The 23,097-nt window shown below is 57.9% G+C and overlaps 1 protein-coding gene across 25 annotated transcripts in view; it reads left to right on the top strand.

Annotated features, from left to right (window-relative positions):
* BIN1 (bridging integrator 1) overlaps positions 1-23,097 on the top strand; it is a 55,180-nt gene that overhangs the window by 13,840 nt on the left and 18,243 nt on the right. For 13 of the 25 annotated variants that reach the window (XM_058715614.1, XM_058715608.1, XM_058715603.1 and 10 more), the window contains exons 2-7: positions 12,966-13,046; positions 19,069-19,123; positions 19,357-19,451; positions 19,828-19,923; positions 21,013-21,120; positions 21,982-22,074. In XM_058715614.1, the coding sequence (XP_058571597.1) occupies positions 12,966-13,046; positions 19,069-19,123; positions 19,357-19,451; positions 19,828-19,923; positions 21,013-21,120; positions 21,982-22,074 (528 nt within the window). Of the gene's footprint in view, positions 1-7,251; positions 7,378-12,965; positions 13,047-19,068; positions 19,124-19,356; positions 19,452-19,827; positions 19,924-21,012; positions 21,121-21,981; positions 22,075-23,097 lie in introns of those variants that run through there. The other 12 variants (XM_058715618.1, XM_058715616.1, XM_058715613.1 and 9 more) reach the window with 3 other exon arrangements.

Below are 23,097 nucleotides of genomic sequence, written 5' to 3'. Positions count from 1 at the left end.
GGATTTCACCCTTGACCGGATTACCTGGTGGTCAGCCCCTCCCTCCCCTCTAGTCCATTCCCACTTCTCCTCCTGCCTCCACTGGTGGAATGCAGCCGAACTAGACTTGCTCCTCTGGGGAACCATGAACTAGCCAGTCCCCACCCCTTGATTCCCAACTGTGAAGTTGGGGGTCTGTGTGGTGCCCTCATGGGTACCAGGGACTTGTGGACGGTTCAGGGCTGTGGCAGGGGAGCTTCCGGGCAGATGAGGGCCTGGGAGTCAGCACAGGGGCTGGGGTTAGGGCCCCCCCTTCCCCTGACTACTGGGCCAGGGGTGCTTGTCAGCACTTTGGTGGCTGGACTGGGTGGGAGCTATTTAAAGGTGATTCCAGGCATCCACTCCCTTGAATAACAAAAATAACAACAATAGCCAAAATAGTAGCAATAATGTGTTTGAAAAAAATACCACTATCTTGTCTCCTTTAGGTGCTATTTATTTATTTTTTAAGTATTTATTTTTGAGTGAGAGAGAGAGAGAGAGAGAGAGAGAGAGAGAGAGGATGAGCGGGGGAGGTGCAGGGAGAGAGGGGGCAGAGGATCCAAAGCAGGCTCTGTGCTCACAGCAGAGAGACTGATAGGGGGCTTGAACTCATGAACCATGAGATCATGACCTGAGCTGAAGTCGGACACTCAACCAACTGAGCCCCCCAGGCGCCGGTAGGTACTATTTAATAGTTACAGTTTCACAGATGTGGACACAGAGCATTCCAACTGGTGAAATAAATGAATGACCTGTTTGCGTACTTAGGTTGAACTTCTCTGATAGGAATAGATGTAAGTAAAGGGCTAAGGGCATCCAGTGGGGCAAGTGAGCCTCTGTGGCGGAGGTGGAGTCAGGGAAGGCTGCCTGGAGGAGGTGATGTGAAGTAGCAGCATGGGCTGGTATCAGTAAGGAAGTAGGGTTTCCTGATGGAGATTTGGGGGCCCCAGGGCTGGCCTTTGCTTGGCCCTGATGCAGGTAGGTGCTGGCAGGGACTTCATCCTCCCTTCCCCCCGGCCCTGGCTTCGTGCTGTGCTGAGCTGTGGGCTTTCTTTGCACAGGCTGTTCCCCCACCGAGCTAAGCAAGCAGCTGATGAGGGGTTTGTGGGAGGCCGTGCACTGGAGGGACAGATTCCACCCCCTCTGTTGATGGCCAGTGTCCTAGAGCCTGGGGCTGAGAATAGCACCCACACTTGCATGGAGGGGACAGGTGGGGCGGGGTGGTGGCTCTGGGGGTGGTTGTGCTGACATCTCTGAACAGGTGGTGTGGGGTGCTGGGCCAAGGGTGGGGTCGTTCCTGTCCTCTGCAGGCCCCACCCAGAATGACAGGAGGCCAGCAGGCAGCCCTGTGTCACTCACATGCCCTGGCTGTGAGCCTTCTCTGGACCTCTTCCTGGGGTGGACTGCATCCCAGGCCTGGGGCCAGCAAAGTCAAGGTGCATCAGGGCTGCTCATGGGGGCTGCCGCTGGTCACAAGAGGCCAGTACTCTTAGCTGCTGTTCGGTTTCCTTGGGGCCTTTACCATTTTGCCCTCTTACCACCAGAGGGGGCCAGGGTAAGGAGGTGGCTTGCAGGATCCTAGCGGAGCTGGGGGGCGGAGGGTGCTGCTGGGGGGAGGTGGGGTGGATTGGTATTTGCTGTCCACCAGGAGCGTCGTGCATAAGCCTGCGTGAGTCATGGGGAACAGGTGCGCTGGGCGGCAGGCACCGGGAAAGTCACGTGTGGTCTGAGGGTGGGAGGGCGGGGTGGGGCCGAGGTGGGAGAGGCCACCTGAACTTTCTGGCCTGGGTGTGAGGGGTCCCAGGTTAAGATGAGGGGAAGGGGACAGAAAGGAAGTCACCTATTCAAGCACACCGCATCCTTAATCCTCCCATGAGGGAGAGGTTTTGGCTCCATTTTACTGATGGGGCTCAGGGCTCAGAAAGGTGTACTCCCTGCGTAGGATTGCACAGCCTGGGCCTGGTCCCTGAACCTTCTGCCCTGAGTCCTCTCCCCATGGAAGAGGTCCTTAGCCGGAGATGCTCCTCCGTCTCTCCCTCCCCTTGGCAGCTGTCCAGACCAGACAGATACTCTGAGCTGGCCCTCCAGAGTAGGAGTGACGGAGCAGGGAGGTGGGCAGGGAATGAGTGCAGAAGCCTGATGCGGGGTCTGCCCTGGCTGCCCTGGGCTTCCTGGCTGTTGTGTCCCCACCTCCCTCCTTGACATCTCTGGGCATCTCAGACTCACCATCTCTAGTGATGACAGCTCCTTCCCTCTTGTCATTCAAGCCCTGGAGTCTTCTTCACTTCTCTTAGTCACCCCACATTCGGCCACTTCTCACCATTTCCTGCCCTTGCCAAACCAGCTTTGGCTCTACCTGGGTCACTGCAGACACCTTTGAAATGGGCTTCCTGCTCTGTGAGTCAGATCACAGCTCTCCGGGCTTCCTATTCCATGGAGAGCGTCAAAGCCAGAATCTTCCAGGAGCCTGCAGCTAAGGCCCTGAGGTCTGGCCCTGGCTGCTAGGGCCGTGTGTGCAGTGGTTAGAGCAATGGCCTCTGGAGGCAGTCTTGGGGTTTGGATCCCAGCCACCCTTCTGGCTGGCTGAGTGACCCCGGAGAGATTTTAAAGCAGTGCCTTGGTTTCTTGCTCTGGCCTTGCTCTTCCCACCTCAGGGCCTTTGCACTTGCTTGCCCTCTGCTTGGCAAGTTCTCTCCCCTTCATCAGGTCTCAGGTGTCACTTCCCTGAGCTGCTTCCTAAGAACAGCACTTATCTGGCCTCACTCTTTCTGTGCATTGCTGTGTTTTTGCTCAGAGACTCTTGTATTACTACCAGACATGCCTCCTCTTTGGAGTGTTGGCTCAGGGACCTTGCTTTGCTCCCTGCAGAACAGAGCCAGGCAGGCTGGGGGAGGGTGTCCAAGATGAGCCCCAACCCAGGGGGCCAAGTCCCAGAGTCTATGGGGGTAGGGACTCCTCACTGTGGAAAGTCTGGGGGGTCAAAATCAAGTGAGAGCCTTTTGAGGAGGGAGCAGCTTGGGCTGTCCTGGAAAAGTTGGTGAAAAGTTCCTTTCTCCCATGGGAATGTGGCCTGGGTGAGGTGGAGTGCTGTGTGGGGAGGTCTGGATAGTTGGGTGGCTTCTGATTGTGGAAGGGGGTGGCCAGCCTCGGTCTGGGTGGTTCTAGCCCTTCCAGAAGCCCTCTGACCCACTGTGGAAGCCTCCTTCTGCTGTTGACTAGGGATGGGCTCTGCCTGGTGGGTGACCCCTGAGGGGAGGGGAGTCATCCCAAGCCTGGGCCCCTCTGGCCCCCTTGGGGCTGTAGTGCTTCTTTTGGCCTAGACCTCCTCTTGGCTGACTTTTCTTTCTTAGCCCTGAGATCACGGGCTTTGAGCCTCAGTTTCCTCCCCTGTGGAACACCTCCCTCTTCTCACAGGATTCAGAGAACACTTGTAAGCCTCTTGGATGCCTTTGGCTGAGTGACTGCTGCTGATTTATGGTTTCCACCTCCACTCTGGCAAGCTCAGCTGGGCCCTTCCAGGCTCTACACGACCTCTTCCCACTCCGGACGTGGGCTACTGCTGCCTCTGCTCCCCTGTGTTCTGTTCTGGGCTGTTCCCATCTCCCTATCCCAGCCCACCCTAGCTTCCTCTGGGCTCTGGGTGGCCCTACCCTGGCCGCTGGCCACAGGCTTATCTGCTAAACAGGCTGGAATTTCAGGCCCCCTGGGAGGGGAGGGGAGAAGGGAGAGGGGGAAGGGCATTCTGGTCCACAGTTGCCTGGGGTGAGGGCCTTCCGGTCCACCTGGACAGATGGGTGTGGAGGAGTAGGAGACACCCCCTCCAGGCTCCCTGCCGTCTCAGGGGTTAGGCCTCCAGCCCCAGGATGGACCGCGTCCTCAGGACTCTGCATTCTGGCTTTTGACCAACCAATCAGATCTCAAGGCAGTGTGGTGGGGCCGATAGAGTTAGCGGGCCGAGTTTTTTATGTAACCAGTTAAGGACGTAAAAAAGAAAACCAAACATCACTCTTTACTCTCACCAGTGTTTTGTAAGGGAAAGGGAAAATTGCTGAAAGAGGAAGGAGATGATTTTAGACTGACCGTCTCCCAAGCAAGGCCAGTTGACTTCCTCAGCCAGGGGCCCACAGAAAAGGATGATGAGTCTTTGTGGCCTGGTGTCAGGGGCCAGTGACTTCCAAAACACCAGGACCTGTGTGTGTGAGGCAAGGAGCTTTCTGGGATGGGGGAGGGGCGGGCGGGTGCAGCCCAGCCTCCATCAGGTTGGCCAGGAGGAACCTGGAAACGTTTTTCTAGTGTTGTATTTCCTTGCAAAAGTCTCGACAGCTTTGCATTCTGCTACGCAATCTGTCTATGTTGGTTATGTCACAAAAGTGCTTCCGTTACCAGTTACATCTCTGGAAGGTGGCAAGTATGCAGCAGCAGGATGAATCTTTTGCAGTAAACCCTGCACGTGCTGCCTGTTACTACCGGGCATCTGGGTGCCTCCCACTTGAGAATGACAAGTGCAGTCTGGGCCTTGGAAAACCATCAGGTTTGGGGGGATCTCTCTGAACCTCAGTTTCTTCATCTATAAAATGGGACAATAGCCCCCACCTCAGGATGTCCTGCTGATCTGAGCCCAGCTGAAAGCGGGGGTTAGGGTGGTGGGCTTCTCTCAAGGGGGGGTCCTTGGACCCTGCACCCTGGGGTCATGCTTTGCAATGTGATCTTTGTGGAGCTTAGAAGGAGGGGTGGTTGTGGTGCCCTCGGCTGGAGGCTGCCAGGAGCCCGGCTGGGGAGGAGAGCCCTTCAGAATGTGAGGTGAGCCGACAGCATTTTTTCCCCCTGGGAGGAAGGCAGGATGTGAGACGCCTGTCCTCAGAGCCAGTCTCTCCTGCTACCACCTTGCAGCCAGCCTGGGGAAATGGAGGTCCTAGGACAGCGGTGTAGAGAGACCAAGAGAAGGGACGCAGGCCCCTGGCCGGGCTTGTCTTTTGGGGGCTGCAACATGTACGTGTGTGTGTGCGTGTGTGTGTGTGTGTGTTTGGGGGTAGAGAGAGGGAACTGGAGTCTAGAGGCTCCCTCTCGTCCCTGAGACCCACCTGCCTGGGGCTGCCGGGCCCGTTCCTGGTCTGGAGCCCATCTTGCCACCCTCAGCTACTGTCGGTTTCCCTTTCTCTGGTTTTCTCTCCATTTCCCCTTCCTCATTCTGGGTTCTCCTTGCACAGTGTCTCCTGACCTCAGCTCTGCTTCTTGCCTGGCTCTGTGGCCTCCTTGTGGTTCCCGCTGCCTTCCCACCATGCTGGGGGGCGACCAAAGGGCCGTGGGAGGGAGCCCCATCAGGAAGTGTGTGCAAGTGTGTATGCACAGACATGGGGGTGAGCATCAGCAGGTGAACGTGTGGGTGCTGGGTGTACCTGCCGCCTGTGCATGGGAGCCTGTGAGTGTGCACATGGGAGCTGCGTGGGGGGCTTGAGTGCCAGGGAGCGTTCTTGCCTCCTGGAGATGGAATGCTGTTCTTGGCTCTTGCCCAAGGCCAGTGTTTCCACATTTATCTTTCTTAAAAAGTCTTGGAGCCTCCGGGAAGTTGTAAGGGAAAGCCTGATGTGCGGCCAGCCTGGCTCTGCAGGAGGGCCTAGGAGTTTCACTGGCCAGGGCAACTCTGCCGCGTGTTCCGGACTTGCTTTCTGGGACCCTGGGCTCTGCTCCCAAGCAGGGACCTGAGTGGCTTCTCCCTCTTGCTGGCCACAGCTGGGCTGGAGTGGGGCCCAACTCCTTCCAAGAGAGGTCAGGCCCCTCCTTCCATCCCTTTCCTCTTGGTCCCTGCCTAACCCTAAGGCACAGCAGGAGCTCTGAGGCTGCTAACCATGTCAGACTAGTCACTGGGAGACCACCAGCCTCTGGGGGAAGTGTTGCTGCTTGCTCTGAAGGCATAGCCACCTGACTGCTCATCAGGGAGCTTGTGAGGTTCCCTGGAGGGAGGGGCAGACTTTGCTGGGGCTGGATGCTACATGAGAAGATGGAGCTATTTCCTTGTGCCCAGGGTCAAGAGCCACACTTCAGGGGTGGCACCCCGTGGAAAGGACCCAGGAGTCAGGAGCCCTTGGGTCTAGCCTTGGCCAGGCCACAGGCCACCTCAGCACTCTGTCCTTCTGTCTTCTTTCTCATTAAGTGGGAGTGCCTTATGGCCACGTTAGAAGAAGAGGCCAAAGAAGGAGCTCAGCCTGCAGCACAGCGCTGGGAAGGGTTCAGCAAGGCTGGTGGAGCATCCCTGGGCCAGACTCACCTGTTGGAGGGGCCAATTGTCTCTGCAACCCCAGCACACTCAGTCACTGGCTAGAGTAGGCCCATGGGTGGTGTGGCCTTGGCTGGAGCGCAGTGATGGGCCCAGAGGTCTAGTTCATTTGCCACAGCAGATGAGATCTGAGCCACGCTTGTTTACAGCCACAGCAAAGCCACAGAGTCCTGGGTGGCCAGCCGAATTACTTAATGTCACAGCCTTACTTTTCTTATCTCTAAATTGGGGGTATGAGTGTGCAGCTCAGAACATGGCCTAAAGATTAAGTGAGATACTCAGGAGGAAGGATACTCAATAGCAATGAACACACCTCCCCCTGAAGACAGCCAGGCTCCTTGGAGAAATGGTGGGCTTTAAGGGCATATGCAGGTGGCAGTGAGTGCTGGGCTTGGGGGCCTACCTCTGTCCTCTCCTTCCTTGCTCTCTCGTGGGTGCTGCTGGGGTCCTGCCCAGCTCCTGGGTTGCTGGAGGGTCTGAGACAAGCATGGGGACAGGTTCAGGCCACTAGTGTCAGAGCCCATCACACAGGTCTAAGGGCTCGCAGCATCAGCGCGGGGGACCGGAAGGCCAGCTCTGCAGCTCCCTAGCCTGGCCCACCCCAGCTGTGTGTGGGAGAGAGGGTGGAGAAGGAGGCATCCAGGCCCCATCACAGAAAGAAAGCCCCAAGGTGTTGGGGGTGGGGGGGCGGTGAACCAGAAACCCGGAGGCCCACGGGCAGAGTGGGCAGAATATGCCAGATTGGCATGTCTACCCTGGGGGAGGGGGCAGCTCTGGCCTTTCCACCCTTGAGGTGTCTCCCTCAGAACAGAGCCCAGTTGTGTGTGCTGAGCAACCTGTGGGAAAACCTGGCCTTCTTTCTGCCTGCCCATCTGTCTGTCTGTCTGCCTGTCCTGCCTGTTTGGGAACCTGTGTGTGAGGTGCAAAGACGCGCATCCTGTCGCTGTGGTCCCCTGACCGCAAGCTCTCCTGGGAGGAAGCTGTGAGGTGGCAGTGCTCAGCCCCCCTGGTGCAGCTCACTTCTCTGCCGACCCTGACAGAGGCAGCGACCGGGCAGGTGCCGGGAGGAGATGATGAGGAAGGTGAAGGCCTGACAGGGTCTCAGCTGGGTGGTGGGTTCTTGCTGGGGAGAGCAAGATGAGTCTTGCTCTGGGTGGTGGGTTCTTGCTGGGGGAGCTGGATGGTGGGGGAGCTGAAACAGGGTCTCAGCTGGGTGGTGGGTTCTTGCTGGGGGAGCTGGATGAGTCTCCCCACTACCTCTCGTGTTGTGAATGTGTGTGGGGGGGTTGGGGTTTGGGGGACGCTCTGGGTGAAGTGTGGGTGGGTCCCCATCTCAGCTGGCTGTGTGAGACGCCTTTGCAGTAGCCATGACAAGGGGTGCCATAGCTGCTGGAGGAGCCCCCGGCTTTCCTGCTTGGCCCAGAGCCTGGGGACCAGGGCTGATTGGGAACATGGACATTGCCTCCCTTTGGGCTTCCCTCCTGGGGCCCTGGACTTGGCTCTTCTCCTCAGCCTTGGGTTCTAGAAAGCACTTACTCCTACCATCTGCCATGCCATTCAGATGTGAGCATGTGTCCCCGCAGTGCAGGGGAAGCCAGCCCCTCTCTGGAGGAAGGAGACGTTAGAGTCCCCCCCTCCTCCCCATAGGGTGTTGTCCCGGATTCAGGGCTCCAAGCAGGGCCACCCGCTGTAGCCCAGTGGGTGAGTGCCTGCAGACCTCTTATCCACACTGTATCTGTGGGGCTGGAGTGTCCTGTGCTGGGTGGGGTCTACTGGGTTCCCCTCCTCCAGTTTCGGAGGTTAGGAGTGGCAGAGCAGCTCAGAGCTTGCTCCTGGCTGTAAGACCTTAGGCTACGGGGCCTGATTTACCCACGCTCACCTGCCACCTTGTCACACGGCGGTGAAGACTCTTACCTACAGGAGGGAGCACTTGGTGTCTGTAAAGTGCTTTGCTCAGTGCCGGTGAACAGTCAGTGATGAACTGCTCCTAGTTCAAACAAGACTGGCCCTGGGGGACCTTCCTGTTCCTCTGGGTTTGGTGGTCACGCAAGCATGGCTGTGTAGAGGCACATGGGCCTGTCCCCAGGAGGCCCCAGGAAGAGAGGTGAAGGTTTGGCAGGACTCCCCATACCGGGTGGTGGGAGTGGGGTGCTCTGGGCTGTGAGAAAGGCCACAGCAGAGAGGCTGGGAAGGGGCCCCTCCCTCTTCCGAAGCTCCCCCCACTGAGCCCTGGTGAGCCTCCTGCCCTGCGCAAGGAGGGGCTGCTGGCCCTGGTTCACAGCACAGGCTCAGTGAGGCCGAACTGTGTGTGGATGTTGTCACAAGGAGGTTTGTTTCTGCCACCAGCTGCTCCTCTCTACCCTGCCCTGGACTGTTCCTTCTGAGGACATCAGCTCCACTGCTCTCGGGCTGGGCTGAGGATGTGTTGAGAAGAAACAGTGGCACTGATGAGGCTTTCCAGGCTGCTGAACTGCCCTCCCTCCCTCCCCCGGGCTAACACCAAGGTGTGGCAGGGTCTGTGCACCTGTCCTCTGCCCCATCGTGAGAAAGGCTCTCTGTGTTTATTACAAAGGGAGACACACGTGACAAGTGCGTAAGTGTGACACTGGTGTGTCTGGGGCTCTCCCCCTACATGACCCTGGACAGACCATGGGAATCCTGCCTCTGTCCCCACCTCCTGCTCATCCAATAAGGCCATCTTCATTGTCCTGCATTCTCTGGGCCCCTGGGTGCCAGGCCCCTCTGGATGCCCAGAGTCCCCCAGCCACTCTCAGTAGTCTGTGTGTGAGCTGGGCACAGGGAGGCCCCACTAACCACGTATTGAATGGGCGGAGCACCTGTGTCCCTAAGGCCTGTGGCCTTGGCCACGCTTGCCTCCTGGTGAGCAGAGGGCTGAGTGTGTGCATGTGTGTCCTAATGAAGGCCCTAATGAAGGGGGCTGGACAGAGCAGCCCTGAGGCCTCCCCTGGGGACGGGGACAGATCTCAGCATGGCAGAACAGCTTCAGGTGGCAGAGAGGGGGTGGGTCGTGGTCTGGGCTCCCCAGCAGCCGGTCATAAAGGTCTGTAAGCCAGGGGCTGGGCCATGGCAGGAGTTCCAGTTACAGAGGTTGGAAAAAAGGAAGCTGGTAGCGGGAAGCTGTGGGATTTTTACCGGACCAAATTTTGTCTTTGTCCTTGCTCCGAGGCAGGCAGTGCTTGGCTTGCTTTTCCCTCTAGTAGCCACACCAGCCGCACCTTGAGAGCGGGAACCCAGTCTGTGTGACCTTCTGTCACCTATAAAATGGGGTAGGTGCAGGGGGGGGATTAACGAGGCCAAGGCCAGCATTCACTCACTGGGCGTTTTCCTGAAACACAGCCCTGCAGCCATGCCGTGGTTACCGTCCACAGTGTGGACAGGTTGTGGTTACCATTCATGGTGTGGACAGGTTAAGCAGTTAGCCTGAGGTCACGTGGAGCCAGGAGCCTACCCCACCTTCCCGTGCTGGTCACTCCCCTGCACACGGCCCCTTCAGGCTTGGGACCCGCTGGAGTGGGCCTGGGTTATCCAAGACTGGTCCTCAGGTCATGTGAGTGCCAATCCTAACCCTCATCCTAATGTTGACCTTTCACGGTCAGCTTTCTGTCTGTGTGTCTGGCTGAGTACTTTCTGTATGCAACCCTCCCATTTTGCATAAGAGGATACTTAGCCTGAGAGATGGGATGTTCTGTTGAAGGTCATGGCTTAGATTAGCCAGCAGGCACCAAGAACAAATTGTGCGTCTGCCCTGTGCCCAGCCCTTTGCAGGAACTGGGAACATGTAAAAGGCTGGACACTGTCTCTGACCTCAGACTGTTTGCATGGCTGGGACAGAGAGCCAGAGGCAGACACTTGGGCACATCCCACAGCAGTGAGGAGAGTGGATCCTGGGCCTTCAGTGGTACAGAGTGTTGTTGGGGAGAGAGAGGGCAGGGGCAGCTTTGCAGAGGTATCATATGAGCAAAGTTTTGAAGTGTGGATAGGAGTTTACTGTGTGCGCATGCATGTATGTTCAGTGTGTGCGCACCTGAATTATGTCTCGTGTCTTGGGATGCTATCAGTCTGGGCTCAGTGTGGGGGTTGGTGGGTGTTAGGCTTGGCCCCTAATTGTGTGAAGGTTGCTCTGAAGGCCTTTTAGGAGATTGTTGTTACTCGAGTATGCCAGGTACAGACACATGTTTTATAGATATGAGCCTTAAGGTGGGTGCTGGTGTTCTGTTTATCCATCAGACAACGCACTTGAAGTTCAGAGAGGAAGTGCCTTTTCTAAACGGTCTTCTCACTGCCTGGCATAGCTCACTGTGGCTGGCCGTCCTCAGGCCTGCAGGTGTCCCTGGTGGGGAGCCGTCTGGGTGGAGTGCATTGCCGGTTGGGGAAGTCGGGGCCGCGTGTGCGTGTCTGTGTAAATCTGGGGGCTTGGAGCCCTCAGGAGCTCTGGTGGCAGGATGGGCACTGGGGACCTTTTGCTGACAGAGTACATCTCCTCGGGGAGAAGGGAGACAGGGGGGTGGACAGGGCCACCTTCCCAGTCTTCCTGTCTCGAGGGCCAACCAGGCCTGGACCCTGTTCCCTGGGAGCCTCTTACTGTCTCTTGTGGCCTCTCTTGACTTCTGGAAGTTCTTTCCCACCTGGTGTTCCATTTCTGTCTTTGGAGGTGGTGGGGCCAAGGGGCCGGTGTCTGATAGGGAGTGAGTCACCTACTCAGGCTCAGTGCAGAGCAGGCCAGGTGCCTCCACAGCTCCTCCCTGTTTCCCCAGGACCAGCTGGGTATTGCTGCCAAGGGAGGAGTGGGGGAGCCCGTGGACGGCGGGAAGTGCAGAGTTTCTTGCTCACAGGGGTTTAGTTTTGCTCTTTTCCTCTCACCTCAATATCAGCCTGCAGCTGCCATGGCCTGATAAACCGTGTTGTGACCATTATAGCACAAAGTTGTTGGTGGGCCGCCCTCCCATGCCCACCCTGCTCCTCCCACTGCCCACGTCCTCCCCCCAGCATCCTCTGTGACTTCTGGTCACCTTGAGCTATTCTGAATTTCCTGGTAATGTTCCTCATCTCTCTGGTCTCCTTGCTTTGCTGCATGCTCTCCCCGGCCGTCTGAGCTGCCACTTCCCCCAGGAAGTCTTCCCTGATTGCGCAGGCTGCGTGGGATCCCTACCCCGGGCTCCCATAGTCCCATGTGCTTCCCTCTGTCTGTCTGGATCCATGTCTGATTGATGTCTGTTGCCCCAGCAGAGATGCCCATGGCTGTTGTACATAGCAGGCACTTGACGAGATGGCTCAACGTTCTCCATGCAGAGAGTGGGTCTGAGAGCTAACAGACCTTGCCGTGGTCCCCGAGCCAGCTGGACAGGGTGCAGCAGGACAGCACGGGCCATCCCAGGTCCAGTCAGGGCTGGGAAGGTCCAGACTCTGTTCTGGGACAGGGCCTCCCTTGGTTCAGGCCACCTTTTCTCCCTCTACCTGCCACCCCCACCCACTGCCACCTTTCCTTCTCATTCTTGTGGGGTTGTGGCCACTGCTTCTGCTGAATGTCTCAGCGGGGTCCTCCTGTTTCCTGTGGGGGTGCTGTAAGTGGTGGCAGGGGGTGGGTTCTCTGCCTTCCCTGTCTTCCCATAAACCCACCTTGTCTCTGCTATAGCTTCCCCTTTCGGCACCCATCTTTCATCCTTCTCTTTCCTGGCCCTCTCCTCCCCTGTTGTCTTCACCCCTCCTAGCTTCCACCTCCCTATCTCTCTCATCATACTTCCTCTCTGGCTCCTGCTCCTCCCTCTTTAGGTCTTTCCCCCTCTTCTGGCCTTGGGTCTCTCTGCCCTAACTCATCCGTCTCGGCTCCCCCCACACAGCTGAGAAAGCACAGTGTGACTCACCACGGGGAGAGTCCACCTCTGAGATGTCTAGCTGGGAGTAGAGCGGGTGGCTGCAAGCCTGTGTGTATGTGTGTGTGTGTGTGTGTGTGTGTGTGTGTGTGTGTGTGAGTGAATGCATGTGCGTGAGCGTGAATGTGGGTGCCAGCAGTGGGCCTGGCACGGCCTGCTGGGCTGTAGAGAAGGGAGCAGGGCAGCTGGGGCAGGTCTCTTCTGAAAGTCTAGTCAGATTGGGACACAAAGAGCCTGACCCCCAGCCACCCTTTGCTGCCTTCCTTGTCCTGGGGCTGTTCTGCTCCTCCCTCTGGTATTCACAAACTCTCGGCCCAGGAAATGGAGTTATGTGGGAGAAGTGGGGCTGCCCTTACCTGGCCCCTCTTGTGCTCAGCTCACATTTTAGCTGCCAGGGTTGGGGCGGAGCCCCCAGGGTCACAGTGTGAGATCAGCAAAGAGGGGGCCCTGACCCCACAAGCTGCCTTTGGAGCTCCCCTCCTCCTGGTTTCAGTCACTACAGCAAACCTGACCCAAGTTGCTCCTCTTGGCCAATGGGCGAGCCCTGGATAGAGGATGGGGAGGTCTCAAGACTTGATGGACTCAGGGTTGCCTTTGGGGATCCCAGCAGCCACGAGACCTTCTGATGGTCCTAGTGCCCTGGGCTGGGTGATACTGGCGGCGGGCCTCCAGGACCCTGGTCGGGGTTGGGGGGCTGTCTGTGGTATTGGCGATCGGGCATTCTTGGTTTTGCACTCACTTTCTCATGGTAACACTCCCTTCTCTGTTTGCCTTGGCAGGTCCTCCAGAAACTAGGGAAGGCGGACGAGACAAAGGATGAGCAGTTTGAACAGTGTGTCCAGAATTTCAACAAACAGCTGGTAAGTGTGGGTGGCCTTTGGCCTTAGGGAGCTTGTGCAAAATGGAATTGTGGCTTCCAGGTAGAAAATGTCAAGAGCTGAATTTATGGAGTAAGAGAGCGTGGAGCAGGGGCCCGTGCAGGCTGATGAGGTTACAGAGGACTTCTTGGAGGAGGGAGCAGTGGTTCTGGGCGTAGTCCATGGGAAAGAAGAAGGAGGCCTGGGGGAGGGGGGTGGCGTTCGGGTGGGAGCAGGCAAGGGGTTTTGGCCACACTCTAGAAAACCTTGGACGTCGAGGCAAGTGGGAGCTGAAGAAGCTTCTTGGGAGGAGAGTGGCATTTGCAGAGTGTACTGTGGGAGCAGAGCAGACAGGATCTGGTGTGAGCAGTTGCTAAGCATGGCCCGGTGTGCCTCCCAACATCCCTGTAAGGTATCTGGTGTCATCGTTCCCTTTTTATAGATGAAGCAGAAAGGCTCAGAGAAGCTGAGTAATTTGTCCAAGGCCATCTTGTTTTGGGAGTGGATTTAGATCCATACTTGTTTGGTCCCAAAGACTACAGTGGCACTGTTATCAGGTCCCTTTGCATAGGTCAGAGACCAGTGACAGAAGGGGCTTAATCACATTGGCAGCCTGGGGGCAGTGGTTCGATACAAGAGAGGACTTCTTGTATCTTCTTGACTGAAGGACCCTGAATGCCTCAACTGGGACGTCCCTGAAACTTTTTCCTCACATGAATCTGCTGAGTCTAGAATAAGCCACTTCTGTGGCTGTGTCTGAGGACATAGAAGTGGGGAATGAGATGACCTTGGTGACTCTCCCTTCCTGGGGAAGGGCTGAGGTAGTAGGAAGTGAGGGAGAACTGGGCCGTGGCCCCATGGCTTCTGCAGGCCAGGCTCAGTGAGTGACAGATGGGGGTGGAGGCCAGGAGAGGCCACAAGGAGTGAGAAGCGGCATGGGGGTGGGGTTAGGGCCTAAGCTGTCCTGGGAAAGGGGCCAAAGAGGCCCAGACCAGTCTTCTTCCTCCTCCTTGTTCATGTCTGAGGCCACTGAAAGCACTGAAGGTGCCCACGAATGCCTCTGTAGCTGGAATGCAACCTGGGGGAGGAGGTCCTCTTTGGAGAACTTTGACAATTCACTGGCTGGGGGCTGGGGACCATGCTGGGAGATGGCTGGGGTGACAGGGGAGGGCCAGGGAGCATATTAGGAGAGTTAAAGAGCAGCTAAGGAGAAGGTCAGAAAGCAGCTGGGAAAGGTTGGGGAACATGTTGGGAGAGGGTCTGGAGGCATGCTGGGTCAGAGTTGGGGGCATGCTAAAAGAGTCCCAGGGAGCATGATGGGAGAGGGCCGGGGGCGTGCTGGGAGAGGGCTGGGGACATGCTGGGAGAGTCCCAGGGAGGATGCTGGGAGATGGCTGGGGAGGAGGCTGGGGGAGGGCTGGGGACATGCTGGGAGAGTCCCAGGGAGGATGCTGGGAGAGGGCCGGGGGCATGGTGAGAGAGGGGGATGCAGAGAGCAGCTTGGAAAGTCCCCAGGACCAAGTTTATCCTTGCCTGCCAGAGGAGCTCTGTTGAAAGGTTCCTTAGGGCAGGGATAGGAGCCCTCATGGCTGACTGTCCCCCAGGCTGCTAATGGGAAGTGTTTCAAGGCCCCAGTAGGTGCCATGACAGAGCCATCTACTGCCTCTGTGGCCCTGGGTGAGCCCCTGCTCCTTGGGCCTCAGTTCTCTCACCTGCAAAATGGAGGCTTGGCTAAGAACCCTGAAGTCTTTGCTTCTGATTCTGTCACCTGAAAGCTCCAGGGGTCTGTCCCCTACTCAGCTGGCTTCCTCAGGTTGTGGGATGCTCTGAAAGCCCTTGGGGGAATCAGTGTTGCTAGAGTACCTACTATAGACTAGGCACTAGACATTAACCTTGCGTTCTTGACTATAGACTAGGTACTACTTGTATTTTACAGACACTAACCTTGCATTCTTGAGGCGGATGCTGATATCTTCCATTTTACAGATGGGTACTTGAAGCTCAGAGGGGTTAAGCGACTCTTCCAAGGGCACACAGTGGTGTGGTGTCCAGATCTGTCCACTCTCAGGCACCCCTTCTGGAGCTGAGTCCCAGGCCTGAGGACAGCTGGCTGGGCTGGGGAGAAGGGTTAGGGCTCCTGAGCTGGGCAGGGGGTGATGGGGCTGCCTCAGAGCAGGCTGGGCTGTCTGGTGGAAGGAGAAAAAGCACAGGTTTGGGATCTGAGGTTCCCTGTGGTCTGGCCCCAGTGCTATGACCACAGCATTGCTTTCCACTTTCGTCCCTCACAGTCACCCTCTCTGGGCCCCAGCTCTGGACAGGGAGTCACTCAGTGATCCTTGGGCTCAGGGACCAGGCAGTGAGGCCAGAGTTAAAGATAGCCGGTGCGGGTGGCGGGCATGGAGTGGTCACTTGAGCTGGGGCTCTGTCTGTCCTCAGATTGGGGAGGGTGGCTGGCTTTTCAGGGGCTGAGCAGGAGGGGGTGGATTTGAGGTCTCATTTGAAGCTTGAGGTGACCCTCTCATGGGGTTTAAGGCAGCCATGCAGTTCTGGATTTGATTGGTGTGTGGGGGTAACTGGGGCCCTGGGCTTGAGTGACCCCAGGAAAGGCGGGGTGGAGGCTGAGTGTGGAAAGTCTGGAAGCTGAGTGTTCTCCTGCTCTTTATCTGGGAATACCAAGCAGAGTGGGCCCAGCACTAGTTGGGGACTAGGATGGCTGGGAATATGGGTTTCAAGGCAGCAAATCTACCCCTCCCTCTGGGTGCCCTAGGTGAGGGTGTAGGTCACCTGGCTGTCGCCGGCTCTCACAGGGGCACATCAGAGCCCTTCCTGGCCCCACTTAGTGCCAGTCTAGCCCTTCTGCCCTCTGTCCCTGCACTGGGGAACCCCAAAGGGCTCATTCACCTCCTCTACTACCTCCCCGCAGCTCAGGTCCAGCTCAGGCCTTTCTGGAAGCCATCCTGGGTCCTCCGGGTGGGCCATGCTCTTTGTCCTGGGGCCACCTGTAGCTTGCACCCCAGGGCTCATTGCTGCTGTTTGCTTTTCTCGCCGAGGGGGCACAGGCCCGATTCCTTCTCATTCTTAGGGCCTGCTCGGCTCAGAGAGGGCATCTCTGGCTATTGAGTGATGATCCTCTGAAACTGACTGCAAGCAGCAAGAATCAGCCAGAGCCAGAGAGGGTCCATGTGGGAGCCCCCCGCACTCCCTGGGAAGATAGGAGCTTAGGTCTTCAGACCACTGGTCGGGGCTGATGTCAGGGAAGGCAGGGAGCACCCTTTGAAGGGAGGTCTAGCAGGGATACAGGGTGCTGGCCAAGCCACCCCCCGTGCAACTGCCCTGGGTTTTGGTACTGGGTAGTTGTGTCCTTCCAGAATCCTCTGAGTCCAGAGCCCGCAGAGCCAGGCTGGAGGGACTGTGCTTTTGAGCTTTATTCTTCCCCCAGCTGCTCTGCAAGGGGTGTTAGAGCCCTGGGAACCTCCAGAGAGTTGTTTCTTGGATGCTCTACTGGGGGGTGGGGGGGTGAGGGAACCAGTTTGGGAGCAAACACACAGGTTCTGTGTTGGCCTGAGCGCTGGCCTGCATGGGGGAGGGCTGTGTCTGGTCCCGGGGACTGACTGGGGAGTGTGGCTTAGGGGCCCAGCTGCGGCTGGCACATGCGAGGCAGAGCTCTGGGCGGCCCCTCGCACATCTGTGCCCAGTGTGCCTGCTCACAGCGAGGCCTTGTTTGGGAAACACAAGGAGCCCTGGTACGGCCTGAGGCCCGGGCAAACACGGCAAGCCACCCCACGGAGACCCCTTCCTCTGGGTGATGTGTATGATGCTGGGGAGGGGAGTGGGATGACGGAGCTTGGCAGGAAGAGAAGCTGAGTCTGGAAGATTCTGCCGGCTCAGATGAATGCAATGGCATCACATCATGAACACACTTGAATCCTCACCTCAGCCGCCAAAGCGTCAAGAGTGGGAATGGCCCTTCTTCATTCCCGGTCCTGCACGGTCCACATCTGGCCCGAGATAGAATTCCAGAGAGCTTTGGATGCTGTGGCCTGGCCTCCTTTGATCTCTAATTTCTTCCTTTGATCTCTAATTAACAAGCCTCAAACTCTAAAGTTCTCAGAATTAGGTGTGGCCACGGTTCTATAGGCTACTCTGTGGGGACTGAAGGAATTTTGGAGAGGGTTTTTTTTTCTTCCCTAACTGTACATCTTATGCACTGCCCTGAAACCCTTCCTGCATGACGCCTCTGCTGTTTTCTGGAAGCATTAATTGTAATAAGTAGGCAGCTGCGGTGGGACCCGAGTGTCCAGGCTGTGGGGGTCCTCACCGGGTCTTCCAGTCCGTGAACACCGGGCAAGCCACTGAACCACTCAGCTTCCTTGTTGGTCAGGTGGGGACAAATGATACCACGAAGATGGTGCAGGGAAAGAACCAGCTGGTGGGTGATGCTCTGGGGACACTGCAGGAGGAAGAGGAGGCCCTGGCTGTGAGGAGGGAGGGCCTGTTTGGGGGGCGGGGACAGGAGAGGTTTGAGGGTGCCTGGGTGAGCCTAGGAGGTTGGTTTTGCCCTCAGCTGGAGTAGAGACCACCTGTCATCTGCAGAAGCGCCAGGCAGGCCAGGAGTGGGGCTGTGGCTGCTTGCCGGGTCCGTGTCTATCTCGCCCTCCACCAGGGCAGGGGGATCCAGGGGTGTTGCTGACACGTGAGCAGGGAGGGCAGGGAGGCGCCAGGACGGTGCTCCTCCCCTGCAGAAGTCAGCTTCTGGCACTGCCACCCTTGGCTCTCCAGAGGCCCTGCCCTCCTCATGCTTCCCCCCTGCCCCGCATCACCATTGTCCGCATAAAGCCCATCTCCTGAAGCTGGGGGCCTGGCCTGGCTCACTTACGCTGTTCCCTGAGCACATGTGAACTTGTGGTCTGCCAGGCAGGGCTCGGTCACCTGGCAGATGAGGAGACCGAGGCTCAGAGAGGTTCGGTAACTTGCTTGAGGTTTCATGTCTAGTAAGGGCCTGACTTGGGCCTTCATAACTCTAAAGCCTGTGTGTGTGCTCTCCCACTTTACACATGGCCTCTGGACACTTCAGCATCTCACTGTTGGTGGTCTCGTATGTCACCTGTTGCCTCAGCCTGTTGGCCCCCTCTCTCCCCTGGGACTCCGCTTTCCTGCTCCTGCCTTGTGTGGTATTGATTATCCAGAGGGACTGGAGGCTTTGCCCAGGGGCCATCCTCTGTACTGGTCCTGCTGCCTCAGGAAGCTGCTGGGGCTGCCTCCCCAGCTCAGGGTCTTCCCTGCCTGGCCCAGTCCCCTGGCCAGCCTTTTCCTACTTCCTGCCTCCTCCCTCTTGGCTGGGCCAGTGTCCTGAGAGTCCCGGGCGTGACCCTGCACTTCTCTGAAGCCTGGCTAAGCCATTCCCTTCCACCTCTGCAGCCCACCTGCCCACCCCTTCCAGTGCCATCCTCTGTCTCTGGCACGATGCAGTGGGAGCCTGCTGGCCTGAGCTTTCAGGACAAGGTGCTGGGTGTTCCACTCCTGTGTTCTGTGCTCATTGGTCACCTGGTCCCGGTCGTGTGAGAGCACGCCTGGGGGCCGCCGACCCCATTGTATGTGTGTGCCATTCAGCCCGTGCCCCCGTGTCTTATTCAGGGTGGAAAGGTCTCCATTTTCCTGCCTTCCTTATAGGGCTCTGAAGAGTGCCTGCAAGAAGCAGGTGCTGACGGGCTCAGGACAGATATCCTTTGGGGTCAGGGCCCCTGAGGCAGGGGTGGTGCTGAGGAACGCTGGAGGCCCAGTACATTCTGTCGCCAGAGAGGCAATAGCTGCTGTGCTCCGAGTGGTGCTCCAGGCTGGGTTGTGCTCGGGGGCTGTTCCGCATGTCTCGTCTCCTCTCATCCCGCTGGTGCCCTGATGAGGACAGCTGATCTGTGCCAGCTGTCAGGAGCAGCCTGCATTTGTCCACACTGGGGTGCAGGAAGGATGGGGACAGGTATGGGGTGTGCCCCGGACCTTCATGCTGTCCTTGTCATTCTCTTTGTAGACCGAGGGCACTCGACTGCAGAAGGATCTCCGGACCTACTTGGCCTCCGTCAAAGGTAAGGGGCAGGTGGGGCTCTTGGGGCACACCCGGCCTGGGGAGGGGGGTTTCATGGGACACTGAAGGACCTTTGCCATGTGCTGCTGATGGGTGCAGAGCTGGGAAGGGGAGCAGGGTTTGTGGTGGAGGGGTAAGGGCTGGTAGTGGGGACCCACACACCTCCAGGGCCTTTGGAGGTGGGGGCAAGAGTGACCGTGGCCCTGGCTGCAGCATGGCCCTTCTGCCCCACAGCCATGCACGAGGCCTCCAAGAAACTGAACGAATGTCTGCAGGAGGTGTACGAGCCCGACTGGCCTGGCAGGGATGAAGCAAACAAGATAGCTGAGGTGAGCGTGAGGCAGGTGGCCTCAGTCCTTCCCGGAAGGCCCTCCTCGTCTCAGCTCCCAGCCCGTTCCTCGCCCGCGGGGACAAGCCCTTCTGGTTTTCAGGCATCCACATGCCATGTGCCCTTGGGCAAATCACTTCGGCTCCCTGACCCTGGGCTTATCCGTTCCCTTAGAGTTGCCCCATGAGAGGCCACAGGGCAGGAGTGATTTTATAGTACACCCATTCCACACCCAAGGAACCCAAGCTTCTGAGAAGCCTCTGAGCTGCGAAGTGATGGGGCTGAATCTGACCCCAGGTCGCTGGGAGGAGAGGGCGGGAGACTGGGTGCGGCCCAGCTCGCCCGGCCGTATACTCAGGGACTCTTACGTCCTTCAGAACAATGACCTCCTCTGGCTGGATTATCACCAGAAGCTGGTGGACCAGGCACTGCTGACCATGGACACATACCTGGGTCAGTTCCCTGACATCAAGGTGAGAGACACTCTCTATAGATCGGTCCTGCTCTGGCCTGGTAGCCTGTGCAGGGGAGTGGGAGAGGGGACAGAGGGGTGGGGGGAAGGGTCAGCCTCTGCCCCGCTCAGGCACTGAGGTGGCCATGCCCCGAAGGCAGGCATCTCCCTCACCCAGCAATTCATCCCTCCAGGGCTGCTCCCTCTGAGGCCAGCCCACCAGCCCCCAGCCCTGGGCCTTTCAGAGCTGACAGCTTTTGGGCCCTGAACCTTTGGGTCTCCGGACTAGGGGAAGAGACCCCGTGGTACATGTATGCGTGTGTGGCCATGTCACTGTGGAACGACTATAGGGTTGTATAAGGTGTATTGAGGGCATGTAAGGCCTGGGCCTGTGTGCCTATAGGTGTCCTGCATTAGCCTATGTGTGCTTAGAAGGGAATGTATGTATTGTTGTGTGTATTCCCTCTTATCTGGGTGTATATGTGTTATTGTGTGTGTTCCGAGAGCCGGCCCCCAGGTACTGGGAACTGTCAGTGTGCCAGGGTCCCCACTGAGGCCAATGAGCCCCAGATGCTTCAGATGTGGAAGCAGAGATGTTGAGCCCAGATGCTGACTGTTGTGCTAGACCTGATCCCCGGGGGGTCAGGCTCCATGCTGGCCCCCATGGCCGCCCAGTGCAGATGGCTCAGGCTCCTGAAGAGGCCTTATGAAGAGTATGGAAGGGAGGCTAATGGTGGTGGCCTGGGAGAAGAGAAGCCTGGGGTCCAGGAGGCGTCTTTAAGGAGCTGAGGGCCAGGCCAGGGTGGAGGTTTGTCCCACAGTACTGGCTGGAGGGTACTGACAACAATGGGTGGATATTGAAGGACATGGTTTCGCCTCTGTATGAGAAAGGACCCCAGAGGGCAGGGACTGCCTCGAAGGTGTGAGCTCTTTGCCACCGGAAATGTTGGAGTACGTGTTTCAAGCATGTATGAGATGCCCTTCTTGAGCCCGGGGTCGACTGCCCTGGGCCCTTCGTCTTCCCCCAGTTTCTTTGGGCCCAGCCTGGTCAGCATCTCAGCATGGGTGAGGCCCTGTTCAGCACCGCTCCCCCACCCCGTCTGTCCTCCAGTCACGCATTGCCAAGCGAGGGCGGAAATTGGTGGACTATGACAGCGCCCGGCACCATTACGAGTCCCTCCAAACCGCCAAAAAGAAGGATGAAACCAAAATTGCCAAGGTAAGGGCTGGATGGCAGGGCTGCGGGGGAGAGTTTTCAGGCTGGGTACCCACGTCCCTTGGAGGGGCCTTCCTCTGTGCTGCCCTCCCTGCACCCCTTTGCACTGTTGACTGTCTCTGCTCCCCAGGGGCAGGAACCATCAATCTCGCTTGCAGATGGCTTTATAGCAGGTGACTAGTCCCAGGTAGCAGAGGCGGGTGGAGGATGGTGCTGGACCCACGGCGGCGAGTGAAAGGCCCTTGCGGGCACCTGGGTGAGGGCCCACTTCCTGCCCATCCTCTGGTGCTTGCTCTGGCCCTTGTTTCCTCCACCCCACTCTGAGGCCACTTTCCAGGATGAGAACAGGCCTGGCTTGGGTTTCACTGGAACGGCCCTGCCCGACCTGGCGTGCTCTGAGTGGAATTCTGTCATGGGATCCGATGTGACCCTATCTCAGCTGGAACAAGCCTGGGGGCACAGGGCTTGGGCTGGCCACACTGTCCACAAGTGAGGGGCCGAGGGTGGGTCCCCCTCCCCTCCCCAGCCCACCCCTACCCTGGAGCAGGACCAAGCTTGCTGAGCCCCTCTGCCCCTGCTAACGATTCTCACATTTTGCTTTGCAGTTGGAGTGCAAGTTTGCTTGCACAGTTTGCTTTGCACCCCCTTCTCTGCCCCTTGCCTGGGGCTCCCCTTAATTCTCTTGACCTTGAGGGGCCTTTACCTGCTGGGGGGCTGGCCCCCTGGAGGGGCGGCCAGCTTGTCTGTCACTGTGTTTGGGACGTTTGGACTTGGTGTTTAATATCTGTGTCTCTGTTTCTCTCTCCCCATCTCCCTCCTGTTTCTCCACTCTCCTTCGCCTTGACCTCCCTTCCCCACCCCCAGCCTGTCTCGCTGCTTGAGAAAGCTGCCCCCCAGTGGTGCCAAGGCAAACTGCAGGCTCATCTCGTAGCTCAAACTAACCTGCTCCGAAATCAGGTGACACTGGCTTCTAACCTTGCACGTGCTGGCGCCTTCTGGTCTGTTGTCCTGTCCTTGGCGCTGGGCGCCCGTCTTGCACTGCCCGGCGCGGGGGGAGGGCTCAGTCTCTTTCCTGGGTTGGTGGGGGGCAGGGCTGTTTTCAAATGCCTCTGCTGGGAGAGCTCCTGCTTCAGAGGAGACCTGAGGTCAAATGTGGGCGACTCAGAGGGGCCTGGGGCTCCGGTTAACCTGGGGTGGACCCCAGTCTGTTGCTTCATGCCTGGGTCTCTGGTAGTCCTGAGAATCTATGAAATCCTAGCCTCTGGGAATGCAGGAAAGCCTCCGAGCCATTTGCCCTCTCTGAGGGCTCCTGTCCGAACATGTGTTGTCCTTCAAGCCTAGTAAAAGTTGTGAGGTTATCCAGAATTTACTGAGGAGACACACCTGCCCAGAGAGGCGAAATCTCCAGCTCGAAGGGACCCTTGGGAACTGTGGGCCCTCATGGTGCCCCTAGAGGGGAAACCTTGGGAAGGCTCTGCAAGTGTGTTTGGGATCTGAGACCTGGGGCCTGGAGGGTTGGCTCTTTGGGAGTTTCTTGAAGGGCAAACTGTGCACCACAGTGGTTCTGGACGGCTTCTCGGAGGAGGCCTTTGTACGGAACTCCTGACTGATCTTAATACCCTGGTAACACTTCACTCTTCGCAGACCTCTGCCGTTGGGATGGACTGGGTGCCTGGTGAGCGCAGTGTGGCCAGGGACGGCTAGATACACCCTGGGAGAGGTGGCCTCATGGTTTCTCTCCAGGGAAACTGGCAGGACTCCAGCACCCCTTCGTGGTCCTGAGGTGGGGGTGCGCAACAGAGCCCTGACCCAGCAGGTTGGGTTTCTCTTTGGGCAGTGGCCCCATTTTTTCTGGGCCACCTCCTGATTTCATCATCTTCAACCTGCACGTGTTGAACGCTTGTAATGTGGAGTGTTCTGGGCTCAGCATGGGCTCACAGCTCAATTTCTTATCTGACCTGCTGCCTGATTTCTTTTAGA

Source organism: Neofelis nebulosa, chromosome 2 (assembly GCF_028018385.1).
Source record: "Neofelis nebulosa isolate mNeoNeb1 chromosome 2, mNeoNeb1.pri, whole genome shotgun sequence".
In the NCBI taxonomy this organism is placed as follows: Eukaryota; Metazoa; Chordata; class Mammalia; order Carnivora; family Felidae; genus Neofelis; species Neofelis nebulosa.
Note: the sequence above shows the minus strand (reverse complement) of the source record. Positions and strands in the feature narration are given on the sequence as shown.